This window comes from Prionailurus viverrinus, chromosome C1 (genome assembly GCF_022837055.1).
Source record: "Prionailurus viverrinus isolate Anna chromosome C1, UM_Priviv_1.0, whole genome shotgun sequence".
Classification (NCBI taxonomy): domain Eukaryota; kingdom Metazoa; phylum Chordata; class Mammalia; order Carnivora; family Felidae; genus Prionailurus; species Prionailurus viverrinus.
Genome location: NC_062568.1, coordinates 100,252,940 through 100,271,309, shown reverse-complemented (window position 1 = coordinate 100,271,309; position 18,370 = coordinate 100,252,940). Strand labels below are relative to the sequence as shown.

Here is an 18,370-nt window from a genome sequence, read left to right as displayed (position 1 = left end):
TAACTGTAGGGTCTGATTCAACTCTACCACTGAACAGAGACCACAGTGGGGAGCTGGTTTGGTTTCTCACTTCCGTGTTCTCCTTTGTCAAGGAATTTAATGATTCTGGTTTGTAAGACGTTCTTGTTCCAGTTTGCTCATGTAGTAAATCCACCTTGGCTCTGAAATCATAGGCCATACTCATTACCATATAATAAACATGGCTGCTTTTACATCAGTGAACCAAGTTTATTTTTTCCAAAGTTTTCAGGAAGACATTTCTGTCCAGCCCAGAATTGTAGACCCACTCAAGATGGACATATTTATTGTCCCCACATTCAGTATGCAGGATCATTTCTGAGTATTTTTCCAGTTGTGTCTTTGTTCCTCAAATTAAATTAAAAACCAAAAACATCATGGTCTTCTCTGAGCTTTACCGCCCAGTTGTGTTAGACCTTCAGTTATTCATGTGACTCTGTCTTCTCAGCATTTTATAACATGACAATACAGTCATTGTTAATCCATTATCCACAGATGATTTTATTGCAGTATAACGAATGAGTATAATAAAGTTATCCGTGGATAATCATACAGTAATTGGCTGTTCTTAGGCCAGTGGGGGGATCTTTTAGCACGAATATTGGGATTGTAGTTCACATGCTGTCGACTCATGTGTAAGGCGTGCTGGATAAGAGTGCTTGAGTAGGGGACCACAGGCAAACCTGTTTGGGTTCCCATAGAAAAAGCAGAGATTAAATGTTGGGACCAGTAAATAAAGGGATAGCAATCCCAACCCTTTGTTTTTGCTGGTTTAGATAATTAAGTATGTTGGAAGCATCTAGATACTTACTTGGAGTGGGCAGGTTCTCCAGCTGAGTCAGTCCTTAGGACTTCTCTTTGTAAAGAAGCCCAGGCTAGAAAGATGAGCCCCCTTCCTTTTAATTAGGTAAGTTCATGTATTTCAGTGACCAGAGCCTTTATTCTGCTTTTTAACCCAAAGTAAATTATCTTTCTAACAACAGAGCGTATATGAAAATGGCTTTAGTCTTTTATCATCTTGATGAGAAGTTGGCTAAAGCTGTAAAAAATGATCATTTTCTGAAACGCTTTTGACCTTGTATTTCCTGATTGTTCTTTGGAAAGCTTTCTTTTCATTTCTTACATTTAGGTGTTATTTCACCTCCATAAAAAACCCCACAGCTTTCCGAAGCATTGAGCATAATCGAGTTTTTACACAGACCCTCTCCTGTTGTCAGCACGCGAGTCAGTGAGGCCTCAGCGGGGAGAGTCCTCACGACGAACCCCCGGCGCGGGCAATGTCATGATTACGTTAACGGAATGTAACTGACGTTTTGTGAGTTTTTCTGTCTTCATTAAACTTCTTCACCTTCTCTGAAACCCCTCATGCTGCACACTAGCACGGAGCAGCCGTATCCCTCGACCCAGCATGAGTCAGGGGTGCAGCCGCAATACCAGCTGTGAGAGCAGCCGCGATACGAGCCCCGCTCGGGGCTTTCCTCCACTCGGTGAGTACACGTAGGCGCTGGCTCTCAGAGCAGAGTTCCTTGCCCTGCTCCCAATGCTTGTCCCACACACTGCGAGGCGGAATGACCTGCTGTCCTTCCTCTCCTGTCCTTGTGGTCCTTTCTTCTTTCTTTCCTCCTCCCTAGTTACCCTCTGTTGCCCCCCTCTGCATGCTTGAATTTTGGCAGTTTCCAGTTTTTATATATGGGAGGAAAAAAACACCACTTCACTCTGTACTGTTGCCATTTGTGACCACCTGCCAGCATCCAGGTTGGCAGACAGGCAAACCCGTCTTGTGGTCACTTCTAACCTAAGGGGACGCTCAGCCAAAGTCAATTGCTTCTTAACAGTAGAGCTAATCCAAAATTTATCCTCTGTCATTGAATTTCGACAGTTTGTGTTTAATTTCACCAAAGGTCAGGACACATGTGATTCAGTTCAAAGACGGAAAAAAATTAAAATCATGAGAATGTCTAGGAAATGAAATGTGCTCAGTTTAGGGCTGATAATATTAATCTAAAAAGCCTTGTGGCAGAAGGTACTAGCCATGCCTTGGCTAAGCGAGTCATTTCAGTGCTTTCTTTAAAGCAAGCCCACAGTAGCTTTTTGATAAACTGCTTATGTGTACAGCACAGTGTACGACTTTACAACGTTTATTGTTAATCAGAGATTTTCATTCTTCCTGGGCTCAATAGGCTATGCAATGTCTGTGACCTGATGCCATCCCAGGGCAGGAATTTACAACAGTTGGTCGCCATAAGGTGGTGTCAGTACCTTATCTCGGGTCACGAGCCATGTGCCGGTTTGGGGCTGCTTGTCCACAACGCTCCGTCTCTCTTACAGCCAGAATTTGTATTTTCACAGTTTTTAGGATTCGAGAAAAACAGACAAAAGAGAAACATATTTCCTTTATGAAATACTGTGTTTGCCTTTTCTTTTCAGGCTCAGTAGTCTAAAATGGACATATATTTTTACCTAGTGCAAATTATTAATCCCCCAAGACCCCTAGAAAGAGCATATACGTTTGCAAAAAAAACCATTTTGTATTCTCCAGTAACTGTGTTTCAGTTCTTCGCCACATTAATTGCTGTAAAGCTGTATATTTTCCTCCTGATAAGCATGACAGGTGGAAATTATAAGATTAGGCCTAGGCCTGACGTTGTTATATGGAATTGTGGACTGCAGCAGTCTATTATTTTGACTCTAATTATGTGACATTAGACATTAGGTCTTTCAAATATAAAAAATGTCACCCCAGAAGCTGGATGATAGATCAAAAGCACACAGTCTTAATATTTGCCTCGTTCTTCTCCTGATGTCATACACTTCTTTCTAATATCCTTTTATCCCATCAGTAGCAATAATACTTCCTTATGACCCGTTGTCCTTTATGAACTTAAAGCCAGGCCACATGGGTCACTTGACTTAGTGAGAAGATGCCTTTGTGAGATAGTCTACCTGATTAGCATGAGATCCCAAGTGGAGCGACTCACCTTGAACACACCAGCTACTCCACAGCAATCTGAAGCAGCAGAACAGAATTCTCAACAAATTAGGGGCAGCAGTGATGATTTTTTTTCTGAATGAACTGGTGATTTTTCCTTTTAAGTTAAGGCTGTATATCTCTGCGTCCTTGCTGACTATTTGGCCTTCTAAACAACCTGTTATAAGTGAACAATTCAATCTGCTTATTGGTTATTCGGTCTCTTAGAGGCAGTTCCATGTTTTTCTTTCCTATATGCACTGGTATTTTTGTTACTGTCCACGGAAGCATCCTTTGTAATCCAGGATGTGGTCAGTGGACCAGGCAAGGTGTGCTGAATTCTTGAGTTCCTAATCGAACCCTGAGTACTTGAGTGATCCAGTCTGGTTTTCACTTTCTTTGGTGAAATTGATCTGCGTAAGGGTCTTGGTGACAGCCCAGAATGGTGAAATGTGCAGTCGCTCCTACCAGGACAGAAGATGTGGATGAGGCGTTGCCCTTTCCTAACAAACTAGCATCAGCACGTGCTTTCTGTTGGTCAGGGCAGAGTTAACATCCTGTCAGCTGAGTTTGTAGGCATGCCCTCTTTTCCTCCTTGGGGTAAATCTGTCTGTAAAACTTTTACCCAGCAAGAACAAGAGCGGTCCTCGTGCACACGGCCCCCCATCTGAGCAGGTACCTGTTCACACTCTGGGACGGGTGTTACCATTATCCCTTTTTTATGAATGACAGAACAGAGACTGAGGGAGAGTAAGCCAGCTGTCCAGGTCACACAGCTAAATGGTGGAGCTAGGTTTTGAATCCAGTCTGACTTCAAAGCTTGGCTGCTCCCTTGCCTCATTTGAAAGTTCTGATAATTTAGCGTCTTTCATTTGTTCCTCGGAAGTGTATTAAATACTTTCTCTCCAGGCTTAAGCACAGAGAAAGTGTCTGGTAATGTTTCTCAATTACGATTTCCAGGTTTGGAGTTAAGCCATGGGAATTCATAGCTCAGTCCCTGAAGGTGGTGTCCAGGGGAGCTAACTGTGCCCTTTAGACAATATGAAGTTTCCTTCTTATTCACGTTAATCATTGTTTCCCACCCTCTCTGTAAATTAGTGAGATATTTGTGTTAGTGCCCCTTTGGGTGAGTTTATATAGCCAGGTTTTGTTTAAAAAAAGGTTGGTGGGGGTGTGTGTGTGAAAATAATTACATTTTGGTGATTATACACTGGTTTTAAGTTTGCTTTTTTTTGTTACAAAGTTATCTTGGACCATTTTAATAAGGATGTTTATGTGGTTACAGTGACAATATCAAAATGAAAGTAAGGGCTCAGCTGTAAATCAGGCTCTGATTGTAAGAGGGTCCACCTCGGATTCCATTGTTGGGTGTTCACTTGAGAACAAAGGATTCATTCCATGACAGATTTACTGTAGAATAGCCTGTTGAAACAGAACCAAAGGACGACTTTCTAAGCAACCTTCAGGCTTAAAAGGTATTTCCAGTTTAAACTACCAGGATATGGCAGTGATACGTTGCACAGTAAATGGTATGCTTCAGTCTTAAAAAATATTTTGCCAGTTTGTTTGTTTAAGGAAAGTGATTATTTTATATCTGTTTTAGAGATTGCCAGTTTATTTTTGTGCATCCTGAGGAATTAGAAATTCTCTTTTTATGAGCTGGTAGAAATTTGTCCTTATCCACGAGGTAGCTTTTGCTATTTGATGCCACTCGTACCACTTATGAAGATACGTGCATTTTCATCAAGTGACATGAGCTTAAAAAAATAAAATTATGGGGGCGCCTGGCTGGCTCAGTCGGTAGAGCATGTGACACAATCTCGGGGTCGTGAGTTTGATCCCTGTGTTGGGTGTGGAGATTACTTTAAAAAAAAATTTTTTTTTTTTAAATTCTGTCCAAGAGTTTGAGGTTTTGGTATTTTACAACGAGACGGAAGTGTTCACGTGCACAGGATACTGCACTCTGTTAGCATAGGTGAGAAGTGGTAGCACTGCTGGGTAGTACTTTGTTTGTCAAACCTGGGAATTTCCCATGATGCAACCACCGGGTTCCTTTCAGAGTAAGGAGTGTAAGCGTATTATCTCTTGGGGTTTTTTCCCTGAGGTAAGGAACCATATACTGCATGGCACTCTGCTCCAGAAATTGGTGATTCGAACCAAGTCAGTTTCATGGTTATTTCTGAGAGTTATTCTCTCTATGTGAAGACGGAGTTGAGCATGTAATTCCTCCGATTGCTGAATTAATTCGCTCGTGAATATCTGCTAATCACGTGATATTTAACGTAGACATGTAAGTCGCAGTTTACTCGTAACCATCGCTGCCACCGCCAGCACCAGCAGCGTACCGGCCCCCACTGCTACCGCTACCACCATTTTACTCAGTGCCCGGCACTGCCTTAAGTGCCTTATATAAGATCTCTCGCACCTGTCTCTACTCCCAAGAGGTACGTACCCTTTTTAGCACATTTCCAGATGCGGAAGCTGAGACACAGAGATGTAGAGCTTCGCCCAAGGTCGTCCCGCTGCTTGTGACCAAAGCAGGACTCGCCCCCAGCTGTCGTGCGGAGCTGGTGCGCGGTTAGCCAGAGTACTGCCAATGCCTCGCCAAGAAAGCTCCTTAAACCCGTTCCGACTAAATTCCCAACGGTGAAACGACAAGTTCGTTAATCGTTAGGATTTTCGTGCAGAAAAACAGCAAAAATTGGGGGAACACAGGATTTCATTTGTTGAGCCCCCTCTCTTGTGACTTCCTTCCATTTCTGTTCAAATAACGTTATGAACCTTTATGCTTTTGTGTTTGGTGCATGGTCGCATATGCATCAAGTACCGATGAGGCATCTTGTGAGCTGAGTAAATAATCCATTCTCCTGATGCTCCACCGGGTATAGACGGTGCTCTGTGACTCCTGACGTCCTTCATGTTGCATACTTCCATAACGGCTGACTGAGGCTTCGCGGTGCGAATATAAACGTGGAGTCTGAGCTTAGGCACCGCAGACGGTGCCTTCGTTGTGCCTGTGTGTGTAACAGCCGTGTGAGAGCCAGCAGGCTGCCGCGGAGCTTGGGGATCGGCACTTGCTATCCATTCATCTCCAGCGCCATTTCCGTTCATGAGAAAACATGGCCTTGTTGGGAGCAGTCCCTGCGTTTCCTTCAGACTGTGGCATTTTCTGTGTCGGGTACTCGTGTGTTAATCCTGTGGGTGTTGCCGTTCCTTTTACCTGCAGCCTCTCGACGTCATTCCAGGTCCACTAGTGCCCTCTCCACTGCTGAGTCTGTTGGGCAGTCAGGTGAACAAGTGCTAACTGCATGATTCGGCTTCTTCATACGTCCCGTCTCACGCTCATTCTAGCATTTGTTTCCGTCAGTGTCGCCTAGCACTTGGCATGTATGCACTTCATGTTTGTTTTCCCCAGTGTGCTTTGGTTTTTTTCCGTTGTTGAATGTTTATGGTTCTGTTAATAGGCCGTAGATGCTTTATCGCCTGTTTGACAACATCATCTCTCCAGTGCTCATGTTTATGTGAAAACAAAACAGAAACACGGGGAAGGGCTTCTTCCCCCTCTTTTTAGTCCCTCCCTCAGGAGAACAAGCACCCAAAATAGGTATCATGAAAAGTCCCTTTGGGGAAATAGGGTATGGGTGTCATCCAACAGTCTTGCATTTCCAAAGTCTTTGCTCCCAAAAAGTGGTGATTACTGATGTTAATTATTAGTGTCAGGTTCTGGTGATCTGGAGGAACTATCTAGTTACCAGACGCCCCAAATCACAGAATACATAATTTCACAGGTATAAATACTGTCCTAAACTTACGGAAAAACAAGGTCACGATTCAGATAATCAGGTCAGGCCGAAGGTAGCCTTTGCAGCCTGTGGTCCCCAAATGTTTCATCCCAGCCCGCTTTAACGATACCAAAAATCCCCTGGTTAGCCATTTGGGGCAAAAAGTAAGCATACAGAAATATATAAGTGTGCTGGCTTTTTATATGCTAACAGTCCCTACTGACCTGAGTCAGAGTTCCTCACCTGAGCATGGCAGTATGTATTAAGTCACAGACTATTGATGGTGACAACTGTCACCCGTTCACGGAGTTACTTTCTCTGTTCTTCCTCAAAGTGACGCGGGCTGTGCATTTTATTACTTACACTCTGTTGGGTACACCCTCCAGAAGATGAGGGCACAGGCACACGCATCCGTCTCGGGGAACGGAGCTTCACGATAACACAAGAGCAGTGAGAGCGTAGAAGAGATTGTGGTCTGGTGAAAACAAAAGGCTTGTAACCTTGCTCAAATCCAGACAAGCATTTCCCCCTCAGATTTGAAATTCAAATGATCTGTGACATCTATCCAGTGACGTGCAGTCACTGTATGGCGGAGCTGGATGCATCTGGGAAGCACAAAGTAATTGCATTGTTCTTACAGCTTTAATTTTGTGTCTAAAAGCAAAATATCAGTATTATCCCTGGAGCAGGAATTGCTGGCATGTGATATACTTTTTGTTTTTTAATTGTTTTAGAGTCTGTTTTATTTAAGTTTATGCTGGGTAATTTTTAAATGGCTTATAACTGAATTACTTTCATTTTGTTACTCATAAATCCCTTACTATCTACCCTTTTTTAATGGAAAAAAGAACAAAGATGATGTATAAAACTATATGCACAGCAAATTTCAAATTTACATGAGTTTTATATTTCAACTGATAATACACACACACACACACACATATATATATATATATGGAGACATCTAGATATTATATATATATATATATAGGGAGACATCTAGATATTATTGTTTTGTGGTCTCTTATATGGCACATTTAATCATCTTTTACATAATGACTTAAGACATCATGCAGTCTGACCAACAAGTACATTAAAAAAGGGGATAGTATAACATACAATTTTTGTTTCTTTATAAAAATTCATGAGTGTATAACGTTTTGGTTAGCGGTGTTTAAATTTTTTCCCCTTTCTGTGGCGCTGGAAGGTGAAAATTTTGAAACTGACATGTTTAATGAGCTAAGGAACACCTCACTTTGAAACTTCTTGTTTCCTAGAGAACTCTCGTTACATATCCAGAGTTTTAAACCTATCACTTTACAAGAAAGATCAACTCATGTAAAGCAGATTTAGCTTTCCTTTTCCCCTAAATGCTTCATTATGAGAATATATATATATGTTTGTATATAGTCCAAACAGTGTCTTATTTGTTCATAAAAAGAAAGCATTTTTTTATCTAACATTTTTCTTCAAAGATTTTTTTTTTTTTTTTACACGTTAGTGTTTTAAATAAGAAACGTTTGCCAGTAAATAGGTGTGAGACACTTAGGAAGTATGATTTTTATATGAACTTTTCTCCTGTTGTATGTAGCTCCAAGCTCAGCACCTCTCAAGGAAGGCTGCTCACCTGACATAATGGGACTTGTAAAAAGTTTGCCTTCTTTGTCCATGATCCTTAACATAATGGAACTTAAAATAATTAAACTGCTGGAATTTGTTTTAAATTCCTTGGATTGTATCCATTTTGTTTACATGTATAAAGACTATCATTTGAAATTCAAATCCTCTGAGAGACTCAGGAAAGTTTTATATTCATGTTATCTGAGTGATTAATGGTTTGCAGTGGAGATACTAGCTTTTTCTGATGATCATTGAAGACTTTGAATAAAATGAATTTTAAATAACCTTTGGTGACACAGGCATCATGAACAAGTACCCAAAATTAATTGAGCTCAGTTAATAAGAACAGTTAAACAGTAGTGGCACTGACGAAAATTTGCAGAGATCAATTGAACACATTAGTTTCAAATTTTAACTTCTTATTACACATTGCATTAGAACTCACTTGTCAAACCACGAAGCTCCCTAATTAGTTTGACCCGAACATCAGGGCCACTTGCCTCCAGAGGGAATGCTAAATAGATCAAAAGAGTCAATGCCACCACCCAGCTCACTTCTAGAATAAGCTCCCCTCTCTCCCAAGTCTCAACACTTTAACAAAACAAAACATAATTAAAGAGCCATTTCAGTTGTCAGGACGCTTTGTGGCACGATAGCATTCAGCGCGAACAGCTTGACCTCTGCCGCTGGTGAACAAGTCAGGTCTAGTTAGGACTGCAAGGGAAGTGTAGTTACGTGTGGCTAGAGACTTTCCAGTGCCTCTGTCCAGTAGGTGGGAAGAGGCAGGAGCCCCTGCAAACAACTGAGAAAATGTGAATTAAAGTGACATATCTTTGGTTTTGTTTTTTGAATAGACCGGTTTGGGCTTGGCCAGGCAGGAAGAATACCTGGCTCTGTGAATGCCATGCGGGTTTTGAGCACGAGTACAGACCTTGAAGCTGCTGTCGCTGATGCTTTGGTAAGAGTCACAGCGCGTGCGGAGTCTCTCTGACTTACTCATCCGCCATTTTCCTCACAGAAGATCGCCTCCAAATCCGCGTCCTCAGGCATCCCCGGCACTGTGTGAATTGTGTAAATATTGTGTACACCCTGTGTAAATAACGTGTAAACTTGTATTATTATCTCTTTCTTTTGAAACTTGGATCCCTGTACAGAAGTGAAGATTGGCCTTACAGAAAACACTAGCATCAAGTATTTCTTCTGTGCTCTTCAATGTCAAGGAAGTTTTGATGTCATTGGGCTGCTTCTTTTTCCCTTTTTTCTCCATGTTTTTTTTTTTTTTTCAGCGTTTCCTTTTTTCATTCTGTGGCTTCTATTGCTTTACAGGCTCTGATGGCATAGCCTAAACACATCATTATAATAGTAGGTAACAGTGTGAGTGGTTTGAAAATCTCACACTTATTCGATGACCACACTAGTTGTTCCATACAATTTTACATTTGTTTCGTCTTTTAAAATGAGTCATTAAGTCCTTGTTAAGGGAACTTTGCCAAACGTTAATGCCAATGGACTCTGAGGACATAAAGCTCTGGTGGAATGTTTTCGCCTCAGTATAATGTAGTTCCTAAAAATATATAATAATAATAATAATAATAATAATAATAATAATATAAAGCAGTTAGAGATCCTTCAGTTTGTGGTTATAGCAAAACACTCCCTGGTAGAATCAGCTTGTGGTCAGATTGCCTTCTAAAGATGCATTTCAACTGGCAGTGACACTGCCTCTAGCATATTCTGGTTGATGTGCTCAGCATTTAAAGCAGATCCTCTTTAGAACTGTCTGATCTCTGGCCTTACTTGTGCTGTTTTAAGATACATTGTCTTTCTAAGGGAAAAAAGTATCTGGTTTCAGAACCAGAAGTTTTAAACCCAGCCGTGTTTTGCATCTGATCAAACTGTTACAGCCCCTGGCTGCACGGGTTCTCGCTTTCACCCCTTCCTGTGTCGCCCTCATTTATTCTTGCGCAGTCAGGGTGCTTTGACAAGCGACTGTGAGCAAGCAGTGTGCCACTCTCCCGATGCTTTTCCTGTAAGCAGGGGCTGCCTGGCCAGCTCTATTCATCGGCCTTCTGTGCAGAAGGGCTTTTTTCCTGGCAGGTACTGGAGTTCAGGATAATTGCTTTAACCATGGCTTTGACTTCAGAGTCATGAGCTGGAACAGAACTCTGGGAAGAGATTCTTCCTTCCAAGCTGCAGCACTGGGAATCGCTTACTTATTCAGGGACCCTATTTGGAGGTCAGAGTGGGGGGAAATGATGGATGTGCAAAACCCTTAGTTAAATGGGACTTCCAGTTAAGGTGGGGGAGTTCCCTCCCTCGCTCTTTAAAGAGCTGCGCAAGGGACTGTGCACCAAGTGCTAGGAGCCAGAGTCGGACTTGAGAACTTGAGCTTGGGCTTTCCTTGGCTTGGGCTTTTCTCTGAGCTCTAGCCGTCAGCCCACTCAGGCTGCCCTTATTTACTCTTTGTGCAAACTGCCTGGTCTCCCCGAGTGACCCGCTGCAGAAGAGAGAGCTCAGGAATGGTACACAGATGTGCTTCCCAGGATAGAAGCCCCAGGGCAGACAGAAGCTAGCATGGGAATAGGTAGAATTAACAGTGACTTTAGAGATGTACCACGGCGGTGGGGGGAGTTTTTAGCATAGCAAAGGAGTATGGCAAGTACTAGAAGGCGTTTCTAGGAGGTGTAGGAAGGGCTAGGAGATGCCATTGTGAAAGCGTTCTTTGTTATTATTCGCTTGATATGAATTGCTTGCTAACCTGTATTTTTGGTTTGCTAAGATATGTTTTGCTGTACACTTTTGTTGCAAGAACAATCCCCACATATGCTTCTGACATAATTCTCTATGCTTTTTCCCCATCCTTCAATATTTTCCTGCCTACAGCTGTTAGGAGACTCCAGGAGCAAGGTACCAGTGCTTTAACTTTTGTTTTACAACTTCATTTTTTTCTGTTGCAAGTATATTTCCTTTAGGAGCTAGTGAAAGCAACACAGTGTGTAGTATAATGTAGAAATCCTGATCTGAATTACGATTTGTCCAGTCTAGTGAAGCTGTTGTTAGCGATGGAATCAGTCTCCTCTCTCATCTGTTCTAGTTCTTTTTTGTTTTTTGGGTTTTTTTTGGTTTTTGGTTTTTTTATGTCAAGCTCTGCTCCTTCTCCTATCAGTGTTTTATTTTATTTATTAACCCAGTTTGTGTCTACTGTTAATGTTCTTATTTCATGGATGGATGTATTCAACATTTTTCTTATTTTATGGATCTAGTTTATACATAAATAAGATGATCTTGTAATTTACCACCCTAACAAGGATGATTGTGAAAGGGGGGACTACTATTCATAACTATGCTGGGACAAGAGGCATAAGACAGAACTGTCCCGAGCAAGTTGTGATGGATGGACAAGCCGTGTTAATTAGAAAATTACATTTGGGGGGAGAAAAAGAAAAAAGATTACATTTGTATGGTTTTGGCCAATAACTTTTTTTTTCTTTTAGGGAAAATTGTATTTTATCAGTTTACTAGCTTTTGCTATATTATTTATGGGCTTAACTTCCAGTTTTATATTCAGGGTAAGAGAAACAAATGAAGGATCTACAGGAAGCCTATTTGTGTTCAGATAATTTAAGAATCCTTTGACAGGGGCTACTCTGTTCTGACATTTCAGTTTTAGACTTTCTTAAGGAAGCATGAATATTCAAACAAATTTTCCCATTGACCGTGCTCAAGATCTATTGGTTTGGATTGTGAAAGGGGCCGGTGGGCACACTTACTTGCAGTGTGGCAGGGGCTGGCCCAGGTTAGTTAGCATATCCTTCCGTTATATCCTCGCAACAAGCGTGTGAGAGGTATCGTTACTGTTATTTCAAAGATGGGGAGAGTGAAGCAGGAAGGTTAGGAGGCTTTCCGGGCTTCCTCAGCCCGTCAGCGGCTGCAGGCTGACCACCCAAGTCTGTCTTAACTGCAAAGTCCACACACCGGACTAGAGACCGTACTCTTTTCGTCTCTGCTGTGGATTGCTCTGCTTGTTATCCTATCCCGACTGGACGTCTGCTTTTCTGTTTTTATTTCCCTAATCTGTAAGCACAGGAAAGTGCGGTGCTTGTGTGCGTGCGTGCGTGCCCGTGTGCGTGCGTGCTGCGTGTATCTTTTTACCATTAACTGTTGCCGATTTTGTTTGGCGTGACTCGCGGTCATTTCGCCTTCCCATTTCTTCCTCCGTCACTCCCACCTCCGTTGGACCTGACAGAAGAAGCCGGTGAGGAGGAGGTATGAGCCGTACGGGATGTATTCTGATGACGATGCCAACAGCGATGCCTCAAGCGTTTGCTCTGAGCGCTCGTACGGCTCCAGGAACGGCGGCATTCCCCACTATCTGCGGCAGACCGAGGACGTAGCAGAAGTTCTCAACCACTGTGCCAGTTCCAACTGGTCGGAAAGGAAAGAAGGGCTTCTCGGCCTGCAGAACTTGCTGAAGAGCCAAAGAACACTGAGGTGAGGGGACAGGAGGGCGAGGTTGTGAGCCAAGTTCTAAGTCTCATGGTCTGCTCATCAGCACCTTAAATGGATTCCTTGCCATTCGTGCAGTCCTTCCAGAGTTCCAAGGCTCAGGGTCAGGCACTACGAGTGCTAAGATGGCTAAGACGTGGTCTTTGCCTTCCAGAGACTTTGAAACCTCTGGCAAATACTCTGTACTTTATTAGGTGTGTAAAACATTTGGTTCCCTTACAGTTCATATTTATCAGGTAGGTGTTATTTGAGAAATCGTGGTACAGTTTGCAGTTTAGGTAAAAAAAATCAAACAACTCTGCAGGTTGATATGGTTCATTACACTTTGGGATTGTGGGTAAAATGATAGCAGACTCCATCTAAAATGTTTCAATATGCAAACACATATATACCTTATAAATGTGTATAGTGATGACATACTAAGAGTACTTTAAACTTGTAACGGTATTATCACTAGAAGTGATTACTTTGGTTTTGCCTTTGTTTCTGTGTTTCATAAATTTTCTCAAATGAGCTTGTATTACACACACCAAAAAAGTATGTGCTTATACCATACTTCATCAAATCTAAGGCACCATTGGTGCACCGTCATTTTACATCCCTCTAAGAAGACATGCTTACTTATTAAACCATGGCAATACTAATATGTCTTTGATTGTAAGACAAAGCTCAAAATTATAGAAATGTTACAACGTGAAGAATTTGAGAAAGTTAGAATCCATGAAATGCAGTGTGTTCTTTGGATAATTTTTTTTTTTTTTAAGTTTATTTCGAGAAAGAAAGAGAGCAAGCACGTACATGCGGGAGGAGGGGCAGAAACAGGGAGAGAGAGAGAATTCCAAGTGGGCCCCCAGCTGTCAGCGTGGAGCCCAGTGCTGGGGCTCGATCCCACCCAAACTGTGAGATCATGACCTGAGCCGAAACCAAGAGTTGGACGCTTAACCGACTAAGCCACCCAGGTGCCCCTGGATAATTTTTCTAAGATAAATTTTGAACGTGTGTAAGTTTATGGTCACAGGTGGGCCCTGCGAAGCTAAGTGAACATTGACTGATGAATCCCCATGCTGCTAAGTGTGCCCGTCCAGTCAGTCAGACTCCGCCCTGCCGTATTCAGACTTGTTATGTGCTGTCCTCCTACCTCCCCCCAGCCCCCCATTATTCCATTCTGGTCACGAAGAGGTCTTGAGCAGCTTTGTCCTATGCCTTCTGAAATTCAGGTAGCCTCTGACATTCACTAGTGAGCTGTCAACAACAAAATGAAGATGGTTTATTGAGATGATGATTCCTCAGAATCTGCTTAATCTGGTGCTCCCCTTTCTTAATATTTTAATGTTGACCAAGTATCCATTGAATAATCTCTAGAAATCTATTGATTGGGACTGGTCTAATCTAGAGCGCTGTGTTACTGATGTTAAAGTGGATCATCAAACCAGCTGTCTCGTATGTGTGAAGGGGGATTACTCAGGGGGTAATTTGGGGGCAAGATGATGATCCTTATACTCAAGCCTTGAAGTAAAATGGGCCTCAGTGGTATAGATAAGGATAAGAAAAAGCAAAAGGGCACTAACAGGAAATGAACATTTGCTTTGTCTCAGTAGCTGTAGGAAGGAAGTGTGTTCTCTCCTTAACCCTCCCTGTAGTCATTTGTTTGATACAGATCTAAAGACATCTGAGTACTTTGTAGCAAAACTGAGATTAAAATCCAGGTCTGTCTGACCCCAAACCACCATGCTTTTCCTAGTTTATCTCATTGAGTTTCATCTGTGGCAGGTGGAAGACAGACCTCAAATGAGTGGGGTTTAGCTCATGGCTTTGCCTCCCCCATGTGTGTGAACTTCAGCAGTCACTCTGGAAGATTGTTTCCTCGTTTTCAGATGAGAGCCCAACTATCATGATTTTACATTTCTACTTGATTTCATCATGACTTAAATAAGTTAATTTATTTGTGAAAAAAACTTTGTTATATAAAAATTATTTAAAAAAATTTTTTTTAAATTTTAGTGTTTATTTATTTTTAGAGAGAGAGACAGAGTGTGAGCAAGGGAGGGACAGAGAGAGAGGGAGACACAGAATCCAAAGCAGGATCCAGGCTCTGAGCTGTCAGCACAGAGCCTCATGTGGAACTCGAACCCATGAACCATGAGATCATGACCTGAGCCAAAGTTGGACACTCAACCAACTGAGCCACCCAGGCGTCCCTGTTACATAAAAATTATTTTTTACAAAGCTGTCACAGGGTGCCCGGGTGGCTCAGTCGGTGAAGCCTCCGACTCTTCATTTCGGCTCAAGTCATGATCTCATGGTCTGTGAATTCAAGCCCCACACTGGGCTCTGCGCTGACAGTGTAGAGCCTGCTTGGGATTCTCAATTGCCCCCTCTCTCTACGCCTCCCCCTTCTCAAAATACAGAAAAAACAAAAGCTGTCACTGATCTCAGTGTTGACTCATGAAATTCCAAGTTCATTTCTTTCCATTTTATTTCCTCTAGTCGAGTAGAATTGAAAAGACTGTGTGAGATCTTCACTCGAATGTTTGCTGACCCTCACAGCAAGGTAAGTCTGGGAATCCTGCCTGCTGATGCCCCCCCTGCATGCCCACGTGAGCTGTATAATACACTACTTAAGAGTGAGAGACAGTTCCCCATAGTGCAGTTTAGACCTTCCAATTTAACACCAGTTTCTGCAGTAGTTGGTGTTGTATCTTTTAAGCTGTTTTTTTGTTTGTTTGTTTGTTTGTTTTTGTTTCTGTTTTTTTGAGAGAGACGGAGAGAGAGTCCCAAGCCAGGGACTCAGTCTCACAAATAGTGAGATCATGACCTGAGCCAAAATCAAGAGTCGGAAGCTTAACCAACTGAGCCGCCCAGGCACCCCCCCCCCCCCCCGTTATATCTTTTAAAAATGACTTCTGGAGAACTTAAAATGTCCATAAAACTTCGGGCTGGATAAAGTATGTTTTAAGAGTTAATGGAAAAGAGTGAGATGTATTCTTACTCATTCAGATGCTTTTGGGTGCCTCCTATTAGCCAAACAGTGGTGCTAGAATAAAACATTGTATTATAATGTAGTGCCCCCTTTTTTTTTTAACTTACAGTAAAGAAGATAATCAAATACATGATTTTTTTTTTTTTTGTATCCCACGTAGAATGTGTCTATATAGGACAGGACAGAAAAATAGAAGCATTTATGTAACGGATTTATTGAAAAACCAGGTTAAACTATTTCTCCAAATAGAATTTGCTGTCCCTAAGAACTGCGGCCATTTAGCAGGTGTCCACACTCCCGGGGTCCAAGGAGAGTGCTCAGCGTGAGGGGATCCCTGCTGGGGGGGGAAACAACACTGAGTGTGACCCAGGCCCTTTCTAGGAGTGGTGCCAAGAGGGGGTCTTTACAGAAGCTTACTTGGAGTCCAGATTTGAAGCACATACCATCAGTTGGGGAGGAGTCCTAGAGGCTGTCGGGTATTTTAGAGAAAGAAAATAGGGGGAATGAGTTTATTGGGGAAGTTTAAAGGATGGATAAAGGACAGAAACAACCTATGGGTCCTGTGCTTTGAGATGCTCATGGGAGCCTAGGAGAATGAATGTGTGGGTTCTCTGGTCTCTACGGGGGGGGGGGGGGGGGGGAGTTGGGGGACAGCATTTTTCCTCGATCCTGGTCTTGAAGCATGTCTTAAAAGTCCTGTGATGATCCTCACAGCAAAGTCCACATTAACAACATTCATAAAATTCAAGAAAGGTTGGGTTCTAGGGCCACACGGATATCCAAAGATCTAATTATCATGATTTTTCTCTAAGGTAGTGTTTAAAAGCAGGAAGATTTTAAGCATAAGCATAAGATTCATAAGACTTACGGCATAAGGGGTATTAGGTGGTATGGGGCATTGATGAAATTTCTATTACCTGTCACCTCTAGATTGCTGATTCAGAACCAGAATATGAGGATAAAGAAGGAAATTTGTTTCCATCAGAAGGCTCTTGTACAGTGAGTTTGGAGGTCTCAGTTTAGTTCATATTTGCTAGCTGCCTTTGAGCTAAGTCAGGAATCCCTGGGGCTCAGTGAGTTATTTCTGAGCTGTCTCACCGGAGACCCCTGGTGGTTAATAGCTGCTGTGCTAGAACTGAGCAGGTCTATAATGGCTGGATTGTCCCAGTAGAGCACAACTCATTAGCCAAATAGGGTACTTCTCTCTCTGAAATCGGTTCCAGGATAGTCCACTGTGGACTCTTATCTCACCTTAGACAGCGTTAATGACTGCACGGCAGCATAAGAATTATGCGGACTGTATACCATACTTTTTTACAATAAAGACTATTATCACTTTTACAGTATCTTCTTATAAAGATATCCCTTTGCAGTATCTGAATTGGAGTCATACAGTGCACAAGTGATTTTCCTCCCTCATCCTCCAACATCCAAATAGTACTTGTTGAGTGGTAGATAACGAACAGTAATAGTATAGAATTATGATGGTTAAAATACCTTTTTTTTAAGAGAAAGGAAGGAAGGAGGAAAAGCCTGCAGGAATAAACTGACACTTTTCAGTAAAGTTAATTTCTCTCAATACTGTATTTCGAAGACATATTGAGGGAGGGGAGAGTATCAGATATCAGAGATCAGTTTGTAGTCTTTTCAGGTCTTTTAAAAAACTGCATGAAAATGGTATTAATTCACTGTAGACTAACATGGAATTTGTTTTGTTGCATGGCCTGGTTTGCGGTGGAATTCACAACAGAGAGTAAGTTCCAATCCTTTTTCCTTTATTTTTTTAAATACATTTGTCTTCTCTAATATGACCTGTCTGTGTTTTAGAGACTTGGGAGACAATTCTGAATTACATATATGAAATGTTTCCGTCTAGGTTTTCAGTATGTTTTTGGAGACTCTGGTGGATTTTATAATAATTCATAAGGACGACTTACAAGACTGGCTTTTTGTTCTTCTCACACAATTACTTAAGAAAATGGGGGCAGATTTACTTGGATCTGTGCAAGCAAAAGTTCAAAAGGCTCTAGATGTCACAAGGTAAGTTTTTAAGGACCAGACCACTTTTTTCCCCAGCTTTTGAGTTGTAACTGACATAAAACGGCCTATAAATTTGAAGTGTATAACATGATGGTTTAATACACGTGTACATTGCTAAATGATTACCACGGTGTTAGTTGACACATTCTTCACCTCACATAATTACCATTCTTTTATTGTGCTCGTGGAACAACATGTAAGAGCTTATTCTTTTAGCCACTGTCAAGTGTATAATCCAGTCCTGGTAACTGGTAATCACCATCTGTACTTCAGATCCCCAGAGCTGCTGCGTGTTACATATGCTTGTTCCCTTTGACCAGCATCTCCCCATGCTTCCCACCCCCGCATCCCCTGACAACCACCGTTCTACTCTGTTTTTATGGATTTAGGGTTTTTTTGATTTGTTTCTTTTTGTTTATTTGTTCGATTCCACGTATAAGTCAGATCACGCAACAT

The 18,370-nt window shown here is 42.0% G+C and overlaps 1 protein-coding gene across 12 annotated transcripts in view; it reads left to right on the top strand.

Annotated features, from left to right (window-relative positions):
- Positions 1-18,370, top strand: part of CLASP1 (cytoplasmic linker associated protein 1) — a 277,780-nt gene that overhangs the window by 197,280 nt on the left and 62,130 nt on the right. For 4 of the 12 annotated variants that reach the window (XM_047869151.1, XM_047869149.1, XM_047869148.1 and 1 more), the window contains 7 exons: positions 9,243-9,346; positions 11,272-11,295; positions 12,635-12,879; positions 15,382-15,445; positions 16,805-16,885; positions 17,625-17,627; positions 17,751-17,914. In XM_047869151.1, coding sequence (XP_047725107.1) covers positions 9,243-9,346; positions 11,272-11,295; positions 12,635-12,879; positions 15,382-15,445; positions 16,805-16,885; positions 17,625-17,627; positions 17,751-17,914 — 685 coding nt within the window. Of the gene's footprint in view, positions 1-9,242; positions 9,347-11,271; positions 11,296-12,634; positions 12,880-15,381; positions 15,446-15,662; positions 15,666-16,804; positions 16,886-17,624; positions 17,628-17,750; positions 17,915-18,370 lie in introns of all 12 variants that reach the window. The other 8 variants (XM_047869157.1, XM_047869158.1, XM_047869155.1 and 5 more) reach the window with 3 other exon arrangements.